The sequence below is a fragment of the Phlebotomus argentipes genome, unplaced genomic scaffold (genome assembly GCF_947086385.1).
Source record: "Phlebotomus argentipes unplaced genomic scaffold, Phlebotomus argentipes genome assembly contig_15, whole genome shotgun sequence".
Lineage (NCBI taxonomy): Eukaryota > Metazoa > Arthropoda > Insecta > Diptera > Psychodidae > Phlebotomus > Phlebotomus argentipes.
The window spans coordinates 10,627,838-10,651,353 of record NW_026776181.1 but is presented as its reverse complement, the minus strand read 5'-3'; the positions used below and the strand labels follow the sequence as shown (position 1 = coordinate 10,651,353).

The 23,516-nt window shown below is 38.2% G+C and overlaps 1 protein-coding gene across 3 annotated transcripts in view; it reads left to right on the top strand.

The window, feature by feature from the left end:
- Window positions 1-23,516, top strand: part of LOC132261842 (uncharacterized) — an 86,528-nt gene that overhangs the window by 42,184 nt on the left and 20,828 nt on the right. For all 3 annotated transcript variants that reach the window (XM_059760850.1, XM_059760849.1, XM_059760848.1), the window contains 4 exons: window positions 8,222-8,311; window positions 20,374-20,461; window positions 21,619-21,841; window positions 23,360-23,447. In XM_059760850.1, the coding sequence (XP_059616833.1) occupies window positions 8,222-8,311; window positions 20,374-20,461; window positions 21,619-21,841; window positions 23,360-23,447 (489 nt within the window). The remainder of the gene's footprint in view (window positions 1-8,221; window positions 8,312-20,373; window positions 20,462-21,618; window positions 21,842-23,359; window positions 23,448-23,516) is intronic.

The window sequence follows — 23,516 nt, the reverse complement described above, 5'->3', positions numbered from 1 at the left end:
AAAGACGAGATATTGAAATTGAGACACACGCGGAATAAATTCACGAAAGACATCCATTCACACACGCCACAATACATTTCGCCACATTATGTATGGCATCGCAGTGCAAAAATAGATCGACGAGACGCCGCCGAAGTACATAAGAAAGGTCCTCCTCACTTGCCATCCAAAATCTCTCATCTGTCTCACTCATTCACTTTTTAGGCACATAACTGAGAAGGCAGAGACACTGCCGAGTCGCATTCTCGAAACTATCTGCGAAGGTGATTGCACAACACCACAGATTAGCGATAAGTCACGCCGAACCTGCATATTCGAAGTGGATTTCAGACCAGATTTCATTAGTTTCACACAGGGCTTTTTTCTTGTTTAACGCACATTATATTATTTCTGCTGAAACGTAAAATCTCTTTATTGGTTTTTTAAAGGAAAATATTGGAATTCATTCATATATGCATTGAAAATACGGATTGAACTGTTTTTATTGGCTTATTTCAAGACAACGGATATTGATTTTCATGTTTAGATTATCATCTTGAGGAGACAAGCTATCCGAAGAGAGTTCTGAATTTAAGAAGAAAAGGTTAATGTTTCAGAAGAATACTCAAATTATATTTTTACCTCAGGCATTCTGCGAGAGCAATGTTTTCTAGTGAAACTAACTCTTGACTAAGAGGAGTTTTTATTTTATGTGGAACAAGAATAAATTTGCAAAATATGATATTCAATTGTGCTGCAATGGCACTTTTTAAAGTCAAATTTCATACAATAGAACATATTCGCGTTGTTAGCATATATAATGACCTCCATATGGCTTTTATTTTCACACTGAATATATTCTCGACTTCAAGCGAATTAAGCGGGTTTTTTTTTCCTTTCAACGTGGTACACATAAGCTGTCAGAACACTATCATTTCCAGCAATTGTATGCAAACTCTCTCTCCCTCTCTCCACTGCTCGGTGTCTCTGAGATTGATACGGGCTCGTATGAGATAATTGGCTTGAGATAGAGGTGAAGATTGTCCCTGAGTCATGACGTGTCCGTAGCAATTTGCCCCCAACTGTAGTTTCTTATGCTGTAAGGTATATTTTATTGGCACATTTCATGCATGTGTGTCTCACACATCGTTCCAATAATAATAATGGTAATCACATCGCCAGCAATGATCATGGGCGAGATGGTGAGAAGAAAGAAATTAAATATCTTTTTTGGTTTATTTTATTATGTCAGCGTGTTGCTAATGGTAATTTGGAGCAAATAGATTTTCATCTGTCACACACAACATTTATCTCTAATGTGACATCCATTCCAAATCCACCCATAACGTCCAACTCTGGTCTTTTCATTTGGCATCATGCAACTATACTTACATGAATATGTGTTTGTTTTTTGGGAGGCACAGAGGAGTTCGCTAAACTGAAATGTTATGGATTGTGGAGAGGGGGAAAATTGCCAAGGAAATGACAGACTCATGCTCATTATGACGCGGAGACATGAAATGCCGACGCAGGCGAGCAAGAGTAGAAGAAGAATTTGCTTGAGAACTTTATCATTCGCAGTGAAACTCGATAGATCGCCAAAGGAAACAGTTTCAGGGACGAATCGTACTTAATTAACCCACAAATTCAACAATTGAGACACTAGACAGAAGAATATCTGTTAAAATTAGATACAATAAATCTTACAAGATCGCGAGGGGCTAATGATATTGGGAGAATGCGTCTGAGTTTTCAACTATTATGGGTTACACTTCAAATTATCCATATGTCATCTTATCAATTTATCATAAAATGTGTAATTTAAAGTTTTTTTGTTGAATTTATTGAATAGAGCAAATGTACTATGTAGCTCTACTATAAGACGAGTTATTCTGACGCTGTAATAATTCTGGTGTATATTATCATGTTCAGCAATGTTAACAACGATGTAGTACGCCAAATTATATATTGTCGTGCCCCTTTGATCGTGATCGAGGTGAAATATTAGTGGAACATAGAAATTGAGAGTGAGATAAAGCTGAAAAGGCAAGAGAAAGAAATCCTCTTAATATCTTAATCGCCACAAAACCCCACCTCCGGTGTGCTTCTCATTGTATTGTATTTTGGGAATCAATGGGAAACGCGCCGTGGGCTAGAATATGCTGCGAAGTTGAAAAGCACGCGGATGTTTCACACAATCTGCCAAATACTATGTTTCTGGTGCCTCTCGCAGGTGATAATGAGCAAATTAGGTGATTATTTGTCGGATCTTTCGCTTGTGCAAATCGATTTTCCATGCCCGGGTTCCGGAGTGGGTATAGCAAAATTAAAATTCAGCTGCGCGGGATTTTCGCGGATTCAATGGCACATTTCCATGCACATGGAAGTAATTAGGAAATAAATGATCTTGACAATTCTTTCATAGAGGTTGAAATGTGAATGTTGTTTGTAGGGATAATATTTGATACTACGCGCAGGTTGTGATTATTTGTTGAGTGTTTTGCTCATTATTATTGCAATGGTCTGTTGGGAGATAAATCGCAACTGGGTACATATTTTTCTTGATATGTCCGGACAAATTTGTCAGTGTCGTGGGTTGAAGAGGCCCTGGTGGGTTGTTTTGGAGGGTAAAATAAAAGAAAAGCACGCGCAAAGAGTCACCAAAAGTTTCTACCCTGAATGTAATGAAGCGGAAAAGGCGGAAGGATGCAGAAAGCTCTAAAGTCCCTTAAGACGCACAAGGCAAAGCTTCGGGACAGAAATTGAATGAGAATGTTAAACAAATGAGAGTACACAGGAGAAGAAGGGAAAGAAAAATACAAGGAAATACGAACGTGTCGCTGAATATTCAAACAATTCGTGACACTTTATCTCGTCCACGTGATAAAAATCTCCTGAGGAGGTTGTATTTTATTTGCCTATGCGGTCGGTGACTAAAAAAATTATACTGCCCTCTTGAGAGACGCGCCTGAGGCGATCAACTTTGAGAAGTGAGCTTCGCGACGGAAGACGCATTGCCCACTTGTGGAGGTGGTTTATTAAAATTCATGGGGATTATCGCATGGTAAATGCATTCCGATGAGCCTGAGGGGTGAAAAATAGACTTGAATTGTACATCCAACCCTGCACCTGCAGCCCAAATTGCTCAGTAAGACAAACTTTGGAGTTAAGGATGAGAATGCAAAACAACATTCTAGTTTAGTATGCATTTTATGCACAGCAAGTATGAGTAAACTTCCGGGGAACACCTTTGCAAAATAGCTTCAGAGTATGTTGTTGATTTTTGATGGCACATCTCTGAAAAGTTCGATATTGACATTGGCGTGAACCAAACATTTCAATATATTTGCAACAGTCTGCAGTGTGTGATAAGTATTACACCTTTTTGTATCAAGACTGGTAGCAAATTACAAGACACTTTGCACAAAGACGCGCAAACCCACACTTTAAACCTTGACAAATTCTCTTCGATTCTGCCAAATTGAGTGGGTGAAAAAGTGGGCAATATTGGGTGAAGAGCTCCTTTGACAACCTCATCAATTGATGGGAAATTTGAGGCGAGAGGACAAATGAAAGAATAGCCATTGAATGGTGTATCGGATTTTTCCTCAATGACACTCTTTGCAATCGAAGAGACATTTCTGTCGTCTTTTTGTGGGGGAGAAAAGCAAATCCTCAACGTGGGTGGTTAGACAATGGAGAATCTCATCTCAAGATGATAAATAATAACCATTGAAAAATCCCATCAATATCCGATCACGTTCATCATGAAGAGAAATTAATGAATGCAGCATGAATTTCCCAGTGATGTGACGATAGTAGGGTAAAAAACTCATTACTTTGTTCGACGAATAAATATTGGTACGTGAAATTGTCCAAAATCAATTGCAGTCGCAATAAATAAATGCTTTTTGCACGTCCCTGTAGACAAATATTGATACAGAGTGTTTCTCTCTTTTAAAGGCTTTCTAGCTTTTTGCATTGGATACAATAACATTACCTCATGAGTCCTGTGAGATTTGCAGCGAGTATCGATGAAAAATCGCTTTTCCAGCACGGAAGTGACATTTTCCGCGGTTTAAACTTCATTGGGAACCGTGCAAAATGGTTAACCTCTCACCCACACCAAACGGACCAGTAAATAACGTCGAAATATGGTTTTTCGGTGATATATTTTATGGTGAAATATGATGGAAATTTTTCCAATAAGTCCCAACGCCGTGAGGGAGTCACTTTTCTCTAAAGGCACAAAACATGGGGCGCTGCCTAAAGGGAGAGTGGGTTGGAAAAATATGTCACACCAATTGGTTTTCATAGTTGAAGAGTATAATATAAATGTAACAAAGGAACTAGACGGTATCCAAAAGAGGCACTCCCAGAGACGAAAAAAACAGATACAAGAGTGTGACGACCAATAAAATGCCTCGTAAAGTGTTGTTGCATGCTCTTCTATATCACCAAACTTTACAAGACAGTATCACAAATTGTGTACACCATCATAAAAAGTGTCATTTTAAGATGTTATTCTTGTGGGCTCCCTTTTTGCCACCTCTCGCCCGACATATTGAACCTTATTTTAGAGCTGTTTTTTGTCCGCAAGACACATTTCGGAGCTAAATTTCTTGAGACACTGCGCCAAAAGGTCAGTAAAGGTGAATTCCTCCAGCCGCCACTGGAGAAGTCGTAGATTAAGTCAGTTTATCCTTGAAGGGATTGCGCACTGTCTCAAGGGATTTATATTACACCTCTTGTGATCTTTGCTAACTGCATTATCCATCTAACAAAATTTAGAAATCTAGTCTGAGTTCCATTAAACTCTATTCAATGCTGCATTTTTGCAGGAAAATTTCCAATTTTAAATATTATTAATTTCATACATCATATTACAATTCTTTACGTGTTTTTATTACTAACTTTTAGAGCTATTTTATGAAACTGTCGCCTTTAAAAGTCTGCGATAAAAATGACATCAATTAGGGTGCAAATATCTTGGCGCTGGTAATGAAATTCAAAGGGACTAATGGTGGAGATTGAGAGACTTTTCCGCAAAACTCCAAATTATTTCTGCGTTGCGCTTTCCTTCGGAGTTCTTTTGGGGAGGATTCGCAGGGATGGAAATGAGCCTTGTTGTCCCAACAATGGCAAATTGATAAAATCCCCGCAAAGAGGGAAGACGAGGTGGTGGAGTCTTAGGGAAATAGGGTAAGTGGGCTCTCGACTGAGACGAGGTGTTCGCTTTTTCTCATGGTGAAAGGATGAGAAGGAAAGTGTCATTATCGTCAATGAGTCTCTCAAGTGCCTTGTTAAATGATAATTGAGGAAGATTCAGACAACGTAGCCAGAGACTCGTAAATGCCTCAAAAAGTGCTGTGATTTAAATTTAAGAGGTGCGCGCGTGAGTTTTTGCTTCTGAGGGAATTAATCTTCAGCATTTTTCCTTGGCACCTATTGAGAATTGATGGCAAGAAGATGATAATAAATTGTCTGTGGGTATCAACAATTAAAACACGCACTGTGCAGAAGCCAAATTGACTAATTTCTCGCGGTGTCTTGTTGTTTTTTTGTTATACTTTTTTGCTTGACTATTAATGCGCAATCAAGATGAGCTAAGAAGAATAATCACGATATGTCTGAGCAAGTAGTTACATTCTCTATTATACACTTTATTTCACAAAATCTTTCGCGTCTGTTCCTGAGGGGTTATTTATACTGGCGATTAGGTTCACGGGCTAAGCAAATCGAAAATAGACACAGCTGGTGTCTCCGTTGTCTGGTAATTCTCTCGCTTTTCTTTTCTTTGGGCCTCCCGGAATCCCAAAACTGCGGCCACGAAACTATCGTGCTTCTCTCTATGTGATGAAAGTGCATCTTTTATATGACAAAGTTGTTGAAGAACTGGGTAACTCACTTCGAGGTAGAATTCCTTAGGGAAAAGATGGTTGAATGGAAACGAGAGAGGCGTAAAAAGAGGTGAAAGAACAAGCTGTGGAATATTCTGTATTTTTCCCAGAAGGAAATTCTGCAGAAAATCCATTTAATCACCTTTAGTGCAATTTTCAAAGAGGGAATGAGAAAAAAGTGATGTTTTTCACTTTGTAACGATTCCTTTCCCTGCAGGTGATAACTTGTTTACCAGTGGCGACTGATATTTTCTAATCAATCAAGCAACCAGGAGATACTCATGAATTCATCAATTTTGCCTGATGTTGGAGCTTTGGCGACTTTAAATATATTTGTAAACTTACGTAAGCTCTCCTTTCAGTGCGCAATAAACATTGAGGGCTCTTAACCAGCTCTTTCTCAACCCACCCCAATATAATTAATAATGGTGAAACTACACACACACACACATACCACTTGAGCCTAAATCCACAATCTGCGGAGATGTTTGAATTGCTAAAACAGTCGGTTGGCGAAGACAAGCAAATCAAATACACTCGCTTGCATGCAAATAAGATCAATGTGCACATTTTGTAACTTAATCTAATTGATTGATTCTCGTGTGAATTTCAGAGTGGGGCGTTTTTCATGGGTTGGAATTTGGCAAATTGAAGCAAGAGATTTAGTGTCTTCATGGGTTTTTCTGGAAAATCTCAGGCATTCTCTCTCCCAAGATTTATGCCTCGACAGTTGTTTGTACGTCAGGGGCGGCGATCGAGAATGGGAGGCGCAGGCAAATGAGGAGGAATTAATTAACTTGTGTGACTCTGGAGTCACTCCACTGTGTGGGAGTGTTAAGTGGATAATTTCGCTCTGTGGATTTCAAGCAGTCAAATAAGACGAAAGACGCTACAATGGCATTAAATATTCATGCAGATACTATGCCTCCTATAAATCTCCACGAGTGCCACAGTGTGACAAGGCTGTCAGTCACATAAGGAGGGCAAGGATGCGGGATATGGGGAAGAGATTAAAGAGTGTGCTTGATTGTTTGCTTGAGGCCCAGAGATCGCTCTATATTGCTCACCACAATTGACATTTTCCAGCACGCCAGGGCCATGTGGAGGAACAAATTTCACACATTAGGTGACAATTGAATAATTCTTACCACCAAAGCAGCACCCCCAGAAGGCTTCCCTTCTCTCACTCTGGCGCCGCACAGTTTTCTCTTCATTATCTCCCACTGTGTTGGACTTTTTCCCAGAAGCAGCGGGGCGGGCAATTAAGTCACTCAATTGGAAGTAGATTTACTTGTACTCTATATCGAGTTGCCTCGTAGGAATTTTCCCTAGAGTACCACCCTCCCTGGAGGCCTCGTTTTCTTCTCTTTTTTTGTAGGATGCTTGGCATTCATATGATAGACGTTTCGCTATAAATTTTTATCAAAACATGACACACATGATACCTCCATTTGAATGAACCTCCGAGGGATCTGCAACTGGGAAAAGCTAAAGGATATTTTGGTTTATAAGATGCTTTGGTAACAAAACTCGATGGTTAATTGCCGTCTAAATTCATGGAAAATTTTAGGTGTTAGAAGTTAGAATAGCAAATCATGTGATTATCTCAATTATTTTAAATTTGATTTCTGGCATCTTAGTGAGTCATTTTGCAGTCCAACATGGACCAAGAGAGATACGAAGTGCACCCAAAATTCCTCATTTCATTCACACTTGACTAAAATACTTGACAATGGTATATCGAGCCTTTGGTTTATATCTGTTCTTTCTTCTTCAATAGAATTGAGCTTGAAGACAGAAGATTTTTCATGATCACAAGTGTGCTGCTCGTGTGTTTAATTTAAAACTAATTTCGCCATCTCACTGTTCACGTGGAATTTCACTTCAGAATGAGTATCAATTTTCCTTTACAGAGAAGCGTGGCAAATAAATTGTCTTGTCGAGAGTGTTTCTGTGCAAAACCCCCTGATTGAGACACGTGAAATGTGTCTTCGTCAAAAAGCGTGGCGTATGCTCTATTCTTCCCATTGTCACTCTCGTCAAGAGGAGCTTTCCACCGTCCTACCACCATGGCAAAGTCTGGCGATGTGGGTGGGTAAACAAAAGCTACATGTGTGTGAAAAATTCTCAAGAATCCGTGGGTGTTTACTCTGGCTCATACGCTTGATGAGAAATTGAGTAGAAAAACTGCGTGCCAGGAAAGAAAGGCTGTGTAAAATATTACATTGACGAAATGTGACTTCAGAGTCAATTAACGATGAAATGGGAAATTATGTATATACTAAACTTTAAGTATTACTGCATGGAACTCTTCACATTTTCTCCTTTCTTATTCGTTACAGATAATTGCGGGTGATAAGGAGAAATCGAAATTGGTCGCTACGGAGAAGCGCAAAGCTGACGATGTGGAGCAACTCAAGGATCTCAAGAAGGTAAATGCTAATTCAAATTCAATATCATTTGCTCATATATATTTCGTTCTGCTGCCTCAGCAACAAATAGACAATTTTTCCTCCACCACGCTAAGCTTTTTCAATTAAAATCGTCACAGCGGGTCCGGGATGAATTCCCTGGGGCGCAATAAAGTACCCAATTAAACTCGCCCCTCAGTTCAGGTGGGTCCACAATAGTATTTACAGTGACACATTTCACACGTGGCTGCGAGAATGGTTTTGCTGTTTGCTTTTAAATAATGGATTCCTATAATGTGCAAATCCTCGGGATTTTGCCGGAGTGGTGAAAAACAGCTGAATCTTCTCCGTCACAAATTATTCCTTCGCCAAGACTTAAACATTTTGGTGGGTGCGGGAAAGCAAAATATTACATATTAAAGGGTGTGTGCGACATTGTGTGGAATATTCATAGCTTTTTTGGGGGCGCAAGCAGAAATATTGTCGGCATGCTGGCGGGCCCCAAAATCCTCCAACTACACAGCCTCATCAGGTCATTCTAATTTCTTGCTGAACTCTCACAAAGTACTCAAAAGGCTTCACCTGAGAAATTTTACTGCCTTCCGAGCGACATTCTTCTGTTTATGTTAGAAGTGTTGGTAAATATACAATATTTCGATGAAATTTTTGGGTTTCCAAGTAGCTTTATAATATATTATTAATATAGTATTATATTTACAAAATACTGCGACCTATAATGATGAAATGCACACATAATTTTCATGATTCATGTTCTACACAATTTTATTTATTCATTTGAGGTCGTAGATTATGTACTTAGAGAAATCTGTAGTTGTTATTTACCAACACAAGCGGAAGCTTAAGTTGATAGGAAACTTCGTCGGTCATTCGTAAGTGTATAATTGCTGTAATCTTGGAAGCAACAAAGTTCAAACGTAGCCAAATCAGTCACAATACAGAATACGTGGAAAAGCTTGTCTACCCTGTATTTGTTTGTATTTGAATTGCTAGTGTGTCAAATATCTGAGTTTGGAAATTACGTAAAATGTACTATTCTAATGTACTATTGTATAGAAAATATTCCACAAATCCTCCGTAAAATCAATTTCTCCCAATTGTTATAATACACATTCAGAGTTATTGACCAAAATTTATATGATAAATGGAATTTTTTGCAACTCTGAATGTGATTTTGACCGGAAATCAACATAATTTTTATCCTAAACTCCAGAAGATTGGATGCTTAGGAAATTTATGGAACGACTATTTGAAATTTATAGCACATCCTTCGTCCCTTTAAGTCGGACCGCGATGGAAATCTTGCAGTTTTATTGATAGCCAAGCGAAAGTGGCCAATAAAAATAATTGCACGATGCAATCCGTAAAAGAAAAGTGGGGCTTTTCTTGCGCTTGAGACCGTAAAACTCAATTGCAATTTGGGTCGGCAAATTTGAGTGCATAAACTTTACCCTATTTTAAGTGATTTAAATTATATAGTGTGGATTTTATGGTGCCTCGCCAGGTGCGGAATTTGTGATATTTGCGAGTTTTTTTTTTCTATATTGATTTTATCAGTGAGAAAACTTGTAATAATTGTAATAATTGCAATTGTCATTACCAATAATTTGAAGTTTGGGGAAAGTTTGCGAAGCGGGTGGAAAATTATATAGAGTTTTACGAGTAATTAAAAGTCGGTTGGAAGTTTCGGTGAAGGGGTTGAGTTTGACTTAAATATACCAGTGAATTTGTGGGGCCTTTTGCTGGTCGCCCTTAGAAAAAAAGGTCATCTGACTGTGTATAACAATATGGTTGAGGGTTTATATGGCGTGTTAGCATTATGAATGGGTGTGAAATGCTTATGGGACAATGTCTAAATTTACACCCGGAGCAATTACTTATAATGTGTCTACTAATGTCATGGATATTTTGCTGAGACATTGTTGAATGCGTGGTGGTGTTGTCTGCAACCAAAATGCGCCATAATCGTTACTCCTCGTTATTGCAAGACTCACAATATTTCACTCTCAGCCACTTTCCGGCGCGTGTGCGTCCAGTTCCAGGAAGCATCCAGTGGTAATTTCTACAATGAAAAGAGTGAAAGTATTCAACATCACCCCTTGAGCCATTATATTGTTGTTATACACCCTCTAGATATCATATCATTACACTGGGGGTGGGATTTTCTTTTTTCACCCAAAAATTCTGTGATTCTTTTGCCGCAAAATGGGAGCTTTTCCACCCAGAGAAGGTGGAAATGTGTGTGAGAAATCAATGCGAGGCTCCGGGAAAAGCTCAGTGGAATTTACATAAATATTTCAAGTCTGATTTCAACCCCTTTTGCGGTATTTTCACAAACTGAAAATTTCTCGTATTTCCCCCCTCAAGTTTTCCATTGGGGATTTTTATCAAATTTCCCGGTCTTTTGTGACGAGAAAGGAGTCTGGAAGTGTAGGATTTTCTAACAATTTATTGGTGATGGCCACAACTTGGCCATTCCCGACTGTGCACACTCACACATTCGTTCGGGTGTGCCTTTTATGGGGAAAACCATGCAATACGACTATTTTCTTCGTGGTAAAACCCTTTTTCTCCATCTGAAATATCCAGCAATAATTGCTTTACAGCGAATAACACTTTGCCTGCCTCAAGGAAACGGTGAAGAATTGAATGGAAAATTGTATTATCTGCTCTCACTCTCTCTTCCTCAGCAAGAAGGAGACTTTGAGTGAAAGAAGCTTTGAAAAGTTTTTGCTCGCTTTTTTCATCGCACCTGAGAAGTTCCTTGAGGAGGTGAGAAAAATTTAAAGGTGAGCGAGCACGCTCAAGCTTCTGAGATCGTCTTGTGACCCAGGAATAGGACGTCTCGAAAGTTTCTCCACAAACAAAATCCAGTGTCTATTTATTTCAAAGTCTGGATGTAAAGAAATGCGCGCATTTTGGTGTAAGGGGTAGGAAAAAAAATATTCGGTTGTTTTACCTCGTGGATTGGTATAAATTTATCATAAAGGTTTTGCAGTGCCTTTGCCGGAACGATGAATGTTTTCACCGTGAAGCATGCCTTTTTTATGCTCTTTAATACCATTTTATGTTGTACATTTTCACTCTCTGAATCGTCCTTGGCTCACGGGAAGTTTAATGGGTTGCATGAAGAGAATGAAAAGCGATAAGGAGAAATTTTGTTCTCATTTTAAAATATCTTCCCCATAAACAATTTGTGTCTGCTTCCCGAGCCATATGGACAGTGTGAAATGGCCAGAGAAGGTGGCAGGCAAAACATATTAAAATGTCTCTAATGAAGCACCCCAAATTGCCCTCTTTTATCACGGATTCACATTTTTTTATACGACCCTCTGCGTGCTAAGAAAACATGAATGAGAAAGAGACCCACTGTACACACACTTGGGATTTCGAGAGTGGCCCAAAGGGGAGCCTTTGGGAGTCAAAACGATCAAGATTGTACGGGAAAAGTATACCAGAAAGACACAGAGAGAGAGAGAGAGAGAGAGAAGTTTGCTTTTTAGCATCATAAAGCGGAACTGGAGTGTCCCGAGTAACAAAAATTGTGGTATTCTTGTAGTCGTTGAATATCTAAAGTTGATTCCTATAATTTTAAAATATTTCTACAGCAATGTTACGGGAGTTTTCTTTTTGGGGTAGTTTTCATATTTTTGTGGGATTTCATGCCATCGAGAGAGAGAGAGAGTCAGAAACTGACATCCAAATATGAGTCACATAGAGTGTTACTTGGGTAAGCTTTTGAGGACATTCCATTGAAAATTTTCCATTTGGGATTCTCTCTCCCACTCTAACGACCCTATCCAATCCTATTAATGAGGAAGTCATCCGAAATATCATGATTAATTTGTTTGCTGACCGAAAAGGATTTCATGTGGAAAGCATCAACAAGCGCAAAATTAAATAGAAATGCCACTGATGGGCGCAATTTAAAGTGTTATTCAAGTACAAGATTGTAATGTTATTTTGCTAATGGAGTTGTCAGATTGAAACGATTGAAAATACGAGGAATTTTTTTTTGAATTCATACCTTAACACATATATTGTGAAATAGGACATTTTCATGGTCTTTTCGTTTTTCAGCCAGCCAAGCAGAAAGTACACATTGTTTAGCATGAAATGGACATTTAGAGAGCAATCGAATTTATAGATTAAATCTTTGACTGTGTTTGAGTTTTTTCTGCTCTGTCCTCTAATGTAATAAAACACCTCGTTTGGAATGGGGAGAAAGTGGAGGAGGTAAGAAAGGAAAAAAAGCCCACCCTCGTCGTAAAAACAACACGATTCGCGATTATTTGTGAGTCAATCCACATTTTAAAACGTGACCACATTAAATAGCATTACGAGGAGTAACACATTGAATTCTAATTCATCTCCTTCAAAACAGTTCAGCAGAAATTCATGATTAGTAGATACATTATTTTTGGCTCAAAAGACACTCCGCATTGCTGCCTCTTGTCTTTGTATTTCCTCCCATATGCAAAAGGCGCGCTCATGGTGGGTATAATAAAATTTAACGATTAAGATGATTTTGCTCCACTCAAAACTCATTTTGGATAGTAGAAAAAATAATCAGTGTACATATGATCAAACAACATATTTAATGTTGGTTGCTTGATTGAGAAATTCACTGCATTTTCGCTATGTGAACAGCCAATATTGCGAACTATTGCAAATAGTAAATAATTTTAGAACAATCACAAGTCATGCAGAAAGCAATCACAAAAACACTCTCGACAATTATATTGAAAATAAATGCGCCAGATATTCATTTGAAAGGCCAGCAAAACAGAACACTACAGCCGTTTTGAAGTTATGCGAAAAATGAGATATGAATGGAAATTAGCTAGTAAAATTTAATTACGTAACAAAATCTAAATTAAATTTACACTTTTACAAGATAAATAAAATTTTACTTTAACCTATTTAGGCTTCATAAAATGATGTGTTGAAAATCTGTCAATTTTTTTTTATAAATTTTAATTTTTTCCCAGTAGTGCTAAAAGTCACACTATTTTGATGCAATTTTCCGCTTGGATAAAATGGGACAGAAAAAGCTGAAAATGTGTTGCGGAAGTTGAAAAATTTCTCTCTCTCTGTGAAATCCTTGCTTTTGTGAAAATTTTGCAACATTTTTTCGAGGGTTTTCATCCTGTTGAGTCAGGAAGGTTAATTCCTCCTCACTTTGTCACGTTTTTGCCTGTAGAAATGTGTATAGTTTTTAACTCGTGACAGAAAGTTTTATTAAATATCTGAATTCTCTGGCCCTTTTACGATTATTTTCAGCCTAAGTGTTTCTGAGAAAATTTTGAAGGATTTTCCTCTCATTTCGCATGTGATTAACATTGAGGTTTAATAAATGTGTGTCTGTGCGTTATTAAATTGTCAATTTTCCCCGCTGAAGTGTGACTATAAAATTCGGTGGGCTTTTCTTTATTATCTTCGCGACAATTATTGCTGACTGTGGAGGAATTTTCCCATTTGGCATGTAGTATGACAAAATACTCGGGGAAAATGCCTCGGAGCCTCAATAGTGAATAGTTGGCCTCCTTTTTTTTATTCAGACATTCCACTCACATGTCTATTTTTTGGTCCTTCGACCCTCCCTTGAGTGAAAATGGGTGGATTTATGGCAATAATGCGTATCTAATAATTTTCATGTGTCCTCCATTCTTCTATAGTGCTGTTTTTTTCATCGTTTCGAGACACTGAAGAATTCGAAATATACTGCTGACCTTATTTCTTTTCCTGACTCTCTCTCCCTTTCTCTTACTGGGTGCAAAAGACAAGTGCGTGCAGAATATTTTAATATTCATAAAATTAAGTGAATTGTTTGAGAGTGGTTTCGGAATGTTCCTATGGCTCTTCTAGGCTCTCCTCTTTGTATGCTTTTCAATGTGGTTGTGAAATTGTGCGCAAAAACGAGGGTGATGATGTTGAATTCTTCTTCTGTTGACATTTTTTCACACGTTATGTATGAATGAGACAAAGAGAGATTTTTTTAATCTCATGGTGATTTTTCTCGTCATTTTCTCATGCCCTCTGTCGTCATACTGGCGAGGGTGAATGTTAGACAAAGAATGCAGATATACGCAGCAGAATATCACGAGGATTTTCATGAAATTCCTCTAATTTTGAATATTTATACAGAAAGTTGTGTCGCATGAACAAAAAAGAGGGAGCAAAAAGCTTCAGTGGAAATTGAATCCCACCTACATATTCATCATGAGTAAGCCTAAAATGAGAGGCCAAAGGGGTAAAGCTCAAAACTATTCTACACTATGTAACTCTCGTCAAACTTTCATACATTTCTTCGTGCAAATTTACTCACTCCCCGCAGACTTCACTCAAAAGGATGTGAATCCTTCTGGTACATCTGCCGCATGTTATTTGACTGAAGGAGCAGTGAATGCTTCGCTTTCCTCCGTGGGCGAATGTAGAGAAGTAACATAATAAAAATGTCATTTCCTCTAATGGAATCACACAGGTGATGAAATTTCAAGTAAAACAAATCTTCTCTTCTAAATTCAACCATGCGGGTGGAGAGAATCATAGAATCTCTCGTCTAAGTTACCCATGCTTTTACTGGCATCACTTCTTCTATCCACCAACTATGCCGTTTTCTCATGAAATGAAATCACTTACGTGAGAGTTGAAGGGATGATAGATTAAGAATGATTCCAAGAATTTTACTCACTATGTTGCTGTTTCACTCTAAAAGATCACGAACAATTAAATACACCGCAATGCTTCAAAAGTTCATAAATGATAGTTTAAAGTTCTTTGAAAATCCCTGCTATTTACTAATTAATAACCAATTTGGCTGTTAAGCAATAAACTATTTTCAACTTCCTTTTGAATCCTGTATTGTTTGTTTATTGCTTTTGTTTGTTTCTGTGAAAGTTCATCAACTTTGTTTTCAGTGAAAACGTCTGGTGTTGTAGCCTGAAATCTATCTAGAAAGTCCCATTGATTTTTCCTCGGCATATCGCCTTCTTTCCGCTGCAGACGCTCGGCTGTGTGAGGCTAAAAGGTGAATTTCGCCACCCTCTTCTCATGTAAATAAATTCACAAATTCCCCAACGATGAGGAGGGATGAAGCAGCGGCATGGAATCCACCTGAACTTTTGGCACACACTCGCAGAATAGCTCCTCAATGAATTTTTTGTACTCGTGTCTGTTGTGTCGCAAAGCTTCTCAATACACATTGAGAATTAGGTTCGGGGTGGGCGAGGAGTGGATGAGGACAATTGTATTTTATGTAAATATTCCAAGAAAACACGGGAGGGCAAAAATATATTACGACGTATCATACAATTCAAATGTGTAGGCAATTTTCTAAATTATTCTTTTTGGTTGCCTTCTATTGATTTGATGGCGAGGAGCAGGGTGGCGATACGAAAGGTGTATTGAACTTCGTGGAGAGAAACTGTTGCTGAATGATGCACGATATTATGACAAAATATGCTTTGCTGTGTTCAATAAATTTAATTCATATGCAGGAATATGGTTTATTAATGTTGTAACGCCTGCAATTCATTCTCTTTCCACCTTCAAATGTGCATTTTGCCCGGGAGAAATTATTCCCGACCATTTTGCACCTGTCTAGATATGTGAGGGGTGGATATTTTTGGTAAGAATTTCCAGTGAAATTTAATTTGTTGAAAATCCTCACATTTATCTGCTGAGACTTTAATGAGCTTTCTCAGGAATTTTCCGTGCTCCACGAGTTCCTACGTCATGAAATTTAATTCAGTGATAATGCTTGAGCAAGTGCTTGATTTTCTGCAGTGCTTTTTTGCGCACAACCATTCCTGAATGGGTGCCTCATTTTATTAGAAATTATGTTTTTAATATCGAAAAGAAAAAAAATGCACGACTTTCCCCATGCTCGATATAGCACTTCAATTCTATGGGGGACTTGAAAGTCGTTCGTGTTATCTCTTCAATAAATAATCGAATTTTTCCGAGTAGCAATGGTGAAACGGAGAGTTTCGGATGGGAGAATTTTATGGTAGCTTGAATGGGTGATTTGGCGGGAAATAATCACTATGCTATTCATCCGGTAATATTTATTTTAGCCAGATTAATTTCACTTTTATTCACACTTTACCAGACCAGCAAAATGCACTGAGATATAATTTTATAAATTGCATTTTGCGGAAGGGAGGTTAATTATGGGATGATAGTTATGAATACCGCAGAAATGATATTGTGATCAGTCGAAATTCATGCTTTTTATCTATAATAATTACGAAACATGCGCAGTAATAAATTTTTTTGGGTAAAATACTCCGTCTCACCCTGAATTCCCCTAAATATATTTTTATAAAGTAGTTGCTGAAATATTTTACAATAATAAATTCTCACTGAAATTGAATCACCAATTTGGTGGATGATTTTTAGTGGCTGTTCATCTCACCCTTCCATTCTATTTATTTATTTATTCACTAGCTCTTTGGCGTGAAAATTGGCTCAATTTACGCTACATGATTTATTTCCTCTGCATTTTTTATTAATACACAACTTTTTTGCGTGCAACTCTCGACACTCCAGGACTTTCTCATGGACCAATCATCGGGTGTTTGCCAAAAAGAGGCAGTGTTCCCGAGTGGGTGGGCCACAAAAGACACCCCTCGAAAAATAGGGGTGAATAAATGAAACATGAGATTGTAAATATGCAGATTTAACATTGCGAAAGGAGATGTGGGCAAAAGAGGGGATGGAAAGAGTGTGTTTTTTTGATATTGGATATCGGTCGGGAAATTTGATTTTCCGCTCTTTTGATTTTTCAATGATTATTTTGGGGGGAAAGTGCCAATCTATGTTTTTTTGGGGGCTTTTCCTTCTGTCTCTCCATCTTCATTTCCTCAGCACTTTTCCACCCATCCAGTTGGACGCGGTGAGCCTTCTCTTTATGCGGTTTCCAATCTCATGATGTGTGGCAAATGATTTTTTTAATATAAAAATTCATCTAGGAAGGAAAATGTCCCTCAATCTCATGTCAAACAGGGTGATTTTCCATCGGATGGACGAAAATGAGGCTGAATTTTGAGGATGAGTGATATTACATCGACATATGGCGATACATTGCACGATAATCAAAAACTCACGCTTGGTAAACTTTTCCGCGCCTCGTCGATTTGGGGGAGACTGACGTCAATTTTTCATAGAATGTCCGTGCCATATCAAAACGCGAGAGCTCATGTCAATTTATGCATCAATGCAAAAAATTGGGGTATCTGTAAGAGCATACAAATTGTGACTACACACTTGACTTGGGGCTGAATTTTCAGGGAGAAGCTCTCAAGTTTCCTGACCGATCACCATTCAATTCTTCTCTGAGAAAATTGCCCTTGTTCACGCTTGTAATGTGATTTTGGGGAGGTGAAGTTTTGGAGGACTGTTTTATGTAACTCTTATGTTTTTTTGCGCCTCGCCATATCCACATATGGCTCTATTTGATTGATGTATTTTTAATGTAAAAAAATGAGTTGAAGCCCTCATCTATTTTTCCCCATTCATCACCTTTCCGCCTCCATTGCGGAACACGAAATTCAAGTGATGGCGAAAAATATGAATAAATTGACTGGGGAGTTGTATGTATTTAAAAGGGCACCTTCATCGGCTTTTCCACACTCTTTACCAAACTCTTGCTTGATGACAGAGTTGTGTCAAGGGAAGGACACTGAATTGAAGTGTACATTAAAGATTAGCTGATTCTTCTGGAAAAATTTAATCGATGCAGGACAATACACCAGCGGGCGGAACGCTAGATAGATTTAACAAATATTTAAAAATATGCGCAAAGCGAGACTAAAAGTATAACAAAGATCAAAACTTATAAAATCCGTTTTATTTCATGTATGCCTGCATCAGCTCTGGATTTCAACACACCTTGACAGTAAAGAGTTCACTATTTCTGCATTTCACAATTCTCTTCGTATTTGCTTTTTTGCACTAATCTATTTTCTGTTTGGCAGCCTGAAAAAGGAATATTGACACGTTTCATTTGTAAAGTGTCATCAAATTGTGTTGCAACCTGCATTTCTCGTCAAAGTCTCACCATTTATGTATACATTTTTCCACGAATTTCCCATCCAAATTTGAAAGTTTCGAGTTGCGAGGGCGGTTCTGCTCCATTTGGAATTAATTTATGGATTTACGCCAAAGCTCTTTGGAACTCGTCGAAGAGTTTCCAAAGTGATTTTCACCAGGCGAAAAAAATCCTCTTGATGAACGGTTGGGAGGTTTTATTTGAAAATGAATCTCTAATTACACCAAAGTGACTTCCTTTCTTTCTTGCAATGGGGGAGGAAAGTTATTAGACATCCACTTTCTGATGAAAATAATTTCCGTTTGTGCTCTGCCCACTCTGCCTCAATCAAAACACCTCCCCTTTGGAGTCTCACACCATTCTTCTTGCCATCGAGACGATTTTCATCATCAACACGGGGTAGTCGAGGGTTTGGGGCGCCTCTGCTTGGTTTTACATGCGGAGCGAAAAAAGCCGTGGTGGTTGATTTCCATCTGCCTTTTCTGACAATCCCGCCATCGCGCGGAGTGTAATAAAGTTTCTTTCCACGGTTCGAGCTTTTCACAAATTCTGGGGCTCAAAAAGCCCTGCAAGGAGCGCTGGGCAAGGGGAGGGCGGGAAAAATTACCCCTCATAAAATAAAATATATTATCGTGAACTTTAATCTGTGATATTGGAACTTTCTCTCCCATCTTTCGGCGGGTCTTCGCGAGAATACAATTTAATTAAATTTACCTAATGGAATTTTTATTTGGCTTCTATCCAAAGGGAGCCAAAATAAATACTCATCTGTACAGACTGTGCCTGAAATTTCCGATCAACTGAATATTGGCGAGAACGTAGAAAGAGTGAACATATCGAGATTGTGTACAAGTCCTTTGTCTGATTTGCTAATTTCCTTTCTGTCATCCCAGACTTTCTGAGAAGGTGATTTTTGACGATAACAGAGCGACGTCTATACATAGAGCAAAAGGGCTTGTCATACTAAAGCATTTAATACTCTATACATTCTGAATCACTTCCTTCTCCGCATGCAACAATGAGTGAAAGTCTTTGAAAATCCTCTTAAATGCATAAATAAATTTCCAATTACTTTTCCGTACTTCTGCATAGCCTCTAAGCCAATTTACAGTCAATGTGCGGTCATAGCAGAGAAACTAGAACATTCACTTCTCTTGACAACACTTTGGGTGAAAATTTGCCGCTGGAGAAAGCTCAATTTGAGATGCACTTTCATGTCTCTTGGAGCGACATCGATTTAATCATGCGAGCTTTCCTCCAGAAAGCACTCAATCGAGCACACATCAATGGCGTGGCGAATTTAGTATTCACGAGACAAGTCACGGACATTTATCCTCTGGTTTCGTGGCACTCCCTTAATGGATTGAATTGTTCACCGCAAAAGGGACAAGTGTGCGGTGGGTAGCGTCGAAAAGCTTTCTTTCTGTATTCATTTTCCAAATGTATACAGAGAATTCTTTTGTGTGAAGTAAAAATTAGCGTGAATTTAATGGATAAAGAAGGAAAACGTTGCATTTTTGAATACTTGAACGCGCCTTGTGAATATTGACTACGTGATGTGAAAGGGAAATGTCGGCAAATCAATCTCGCTGTTTCTTCAGCAACTGAATTATTCGATTGCGAGGATGTGGAAGGCCTGAATGGCTCACATATTTCCTCTCCATTCAAAGAGATGAATTTTCCCAAGCGAGGGAAAAAATCAACGCGTGCTTGAGTGGCGGAAAATTAAGCTTTTTCTGGCCTGTGCCTAAAGTGTCTGTGATTTTTCACACACCACTGTATGTATTTACTACGTGCAAAAATTACAATACAATCTCACCAAATATAAGAGTTGCCTGAGTGGCAAAGTGTGCCGAAAAGGCCATACTTTTATTAATCAATAAATATGAAGAGCCTCATGGAGTAATTTGGCTCGACACACGCTTCCCTTCCCCTATACGCAAAAATCCATGTGGATTTGATTAAAAATGACTTTTCATTTTGCTCACTATGCTTTTTTTTATCTTTTTAGGCCAAGCTGGAAACAAAGGCACTAAAAGCTAAGCGACCAGGTTTTACTGATGAAAGATATCACGAAACCTCCTACTACATTGAAAGTGGTATGTGTAATTTGTGGTTTTTTTCCTTCTTTGCTCTTCCTGTTCTATCCCTCCCTCGCGCACATGACTTTTCTCTCCCTCGCCCAAAGTACGCTATATAAATTATATTAGGGCTGGGCCGTGCGTACAAATAGCGCCTATATCCGGCTTGCCAGGTTCTGGAACTTTGCGTTTCACTAAACAAGCTCGTGATCGAGGGGCGAATGACACACTAATTGACGAAGCAGAAACTGCAAAAAAAACCCTTGAGTATATCATTTACCTAAACAAAATGAATGTATTTTCTGTTTTGAAATCTTATGATTCGTTCGAGGTTAGCAATTAAAAAAGTTTAGTTTTTACAACATCGATATAATTGGAATTGTTTAAAAGAAGGTCTTAAAACTGTCTTTTTAATACACACAATTAGTATAGAATAACTTTCTAGACCAATCTTGATATTTACCTAAGAAACTCTCCTCAAGATCATTACTCGTCACGTAAATTGATGTGCCTTCATCTGGGCGAAAAGTTTTCTTTCGTAAATGCAAAGTCAACAATATTAAATAGTTTCATTTCTTAACAAAGTGTACTTTCCAAGTGTATTCTAAGATAAAGCGTAAACTCTCCAATTAGGGAACTGGTTGAATTTTGACGTTGGACACTGTGACGCGCCCCTCGGTGGCGCGAGCTTTTGGCACCGTTTCGTGGGGTGGGAAAAAGGTGGGCGAATGACAGAATTGCTACAAGTGTTAGCATTAGACTGTTGGACATTTATTTCTATGCCCACATATAATGATGATGATAGTGCTGTGGAATGTGAAGAGAAAGAGAGAGAGCTTTTGCCAACCAACCAGGAGCTTTTTACTGTGTATATATGTGTCTGTGGGTGGATTTGAGAGAATGGGATGAGGGGGAGAAAAGTCACATAATGGTATGCCTCCTGAACAACTTTAGCAATATAATTTCTTGTAGTTTTCTTTGGTGCAAAAATTTTTCCCATCTCCCGCAGCTACATTATGTTTATCCTTTGCCACAATTTTCTTCTTCTCTGTCACACTCTCACTTTGGTCCCGAAAAAAGCCACCACCCTTAAATACTCAAGCACTACTTTATGCCCACCCATCCAATGTTTGTGTCTTCTCTCTGTCTCTCTACTTGCCTCTGTGTTTTTGCAGGTTTGAGAAAAGTGTATCCGTATTACTTCACATTCACCACCTTCACGAAGGGACGGTGGGTGGGTGAACAGATACTCGATGTCTTCGCACGGGAATTTCGTGCACATCCAGCTGAAGAATATGAAAGATGTATCAAAGCTGGCACATTAACGGTTAATTATGAAAAAGTGCCCACAGACTATAGATTGAAGCACAATGATTTATTAGCTAATATTGTTCATAGGTAAGTTTCTCCTTTTTATTCATTTATCTATCTTTAGTCTTTTTTCATCTTGATAATATTTCACTATCTCACACTCTGTCTATCTCTCTCTCTCTGTTAATTCCTCATTTTCTTCTTCACATTTCTCTATTGATCATTTCATACACTTTTCCATCAATTTCCGCCTTCTCACGTTGAACAAGGTGTTTCGATGAGATACACTTTGATAGAGATACCATGTAAAAGAGTCAAAATGATCCCCCAGTATCTCCAATAAACACCTTGCTTGTAGTCTCGTCGTGGTTGCTAAATTCTGTACGCTTTCCGTCCAGGGTGAAGAAGAGCAATATTTTGTGGTAAAACTCAGTAACGATGAAAACCACTGATTTACCCACAGCTGAAATTTATGTGTGAATCCCAGCTGAAATATGAAGTATCGCAATCGTGATAATTTCCACCCAATAAATGGGAGTCTGAATTTGAGTGATTTGTGATTTTTTAAACATACCAAAGAACATTATTGGTATTTTGACGTGCGACTTTTGATCTCTCTCGACAAGCTGTAAAAAATATTAACAACGTGCGATATGATTTATCGCGGCTGAAGTGGAGAAATTAATGATTCTGTGTCTCATCAGATTCACAGTCAAAATATTGCTCATACTTTGCTGGGTGTGCGGAAAAAGAATATGTGAAGATTGTGAACAAATCGTGGGTGGGAGAATATTAGTCCAGACACTCTGTATTTTGATTTTCTCTTTTTTATATGTATATTTCCATATATTTTGTGAAAAGTGTTTATTAACTTAAGATTCTCCGTGTTATAATATTTGTTTTCATAATTCAATAATGATATAATTTGGTGTTGTTTGAAAATTGTTTTCCCCTTGTTTTGAGAACTTTACTTTGGCACATGTGTCTTCATGTTAATACCCTATTTGTTTCCTTCGCACTCTCACTATACTTTCTCTCAGAAATTTTACATGGTCTCACTCGTGCTCACGAGAATTTTCATTAATTCACCCAGAGAAGATATTTCACTTAATCTGAGTGGTACACATTGTGGAAAATTCTCTGTGAGGCAAAATAACACGGTTTATGACTTGAGAGAATATTTAGCCGAAGAGGAAGCGACATAGAGTTCCTTTTATTTATTCTTCTACTTCACTGTTAAATTGTTGTTGGCAACATTTTTTTTATTCGTTGCCATCTTTGCCAACGCGGGCTTCACAGGCGGCAGCAAAAGTTTAGAAGCGCCATGCATTTGGCCTGGATGTGTTCAAGCATTGCCTGTTGATGCTAAGCTTGGACTGCTGTCTGTGAAAATAGCAACAAAAAAAATACAAAGAATGATAAATTGAAAAAAATAGCATTTCTCCCCCTGTTTCTGTAAATGGAGCTGCTATTTATATTCCAATGATGATGAAAATGTAAATAATACTTCTTCAGATGATGAGCCATCGGAAGAGAACATGCCCCAAGAAGCGGAGTAATTGAGTTATGTTTTTTTCTATATCATTATTGTGTATATTTTTGCAGACATGAAGTACCAGTCACTAGTCAACCAATCACAATAGTGCATATGGACGATGATATTGTGGTTGTGAACAAACCAGCATCAATTCCTGTAAGTGGCTTAAAAGACCGCCATTTCATTTTATTTTCTCGCTATATACCTTTAGTTTTCTCTTTTTTT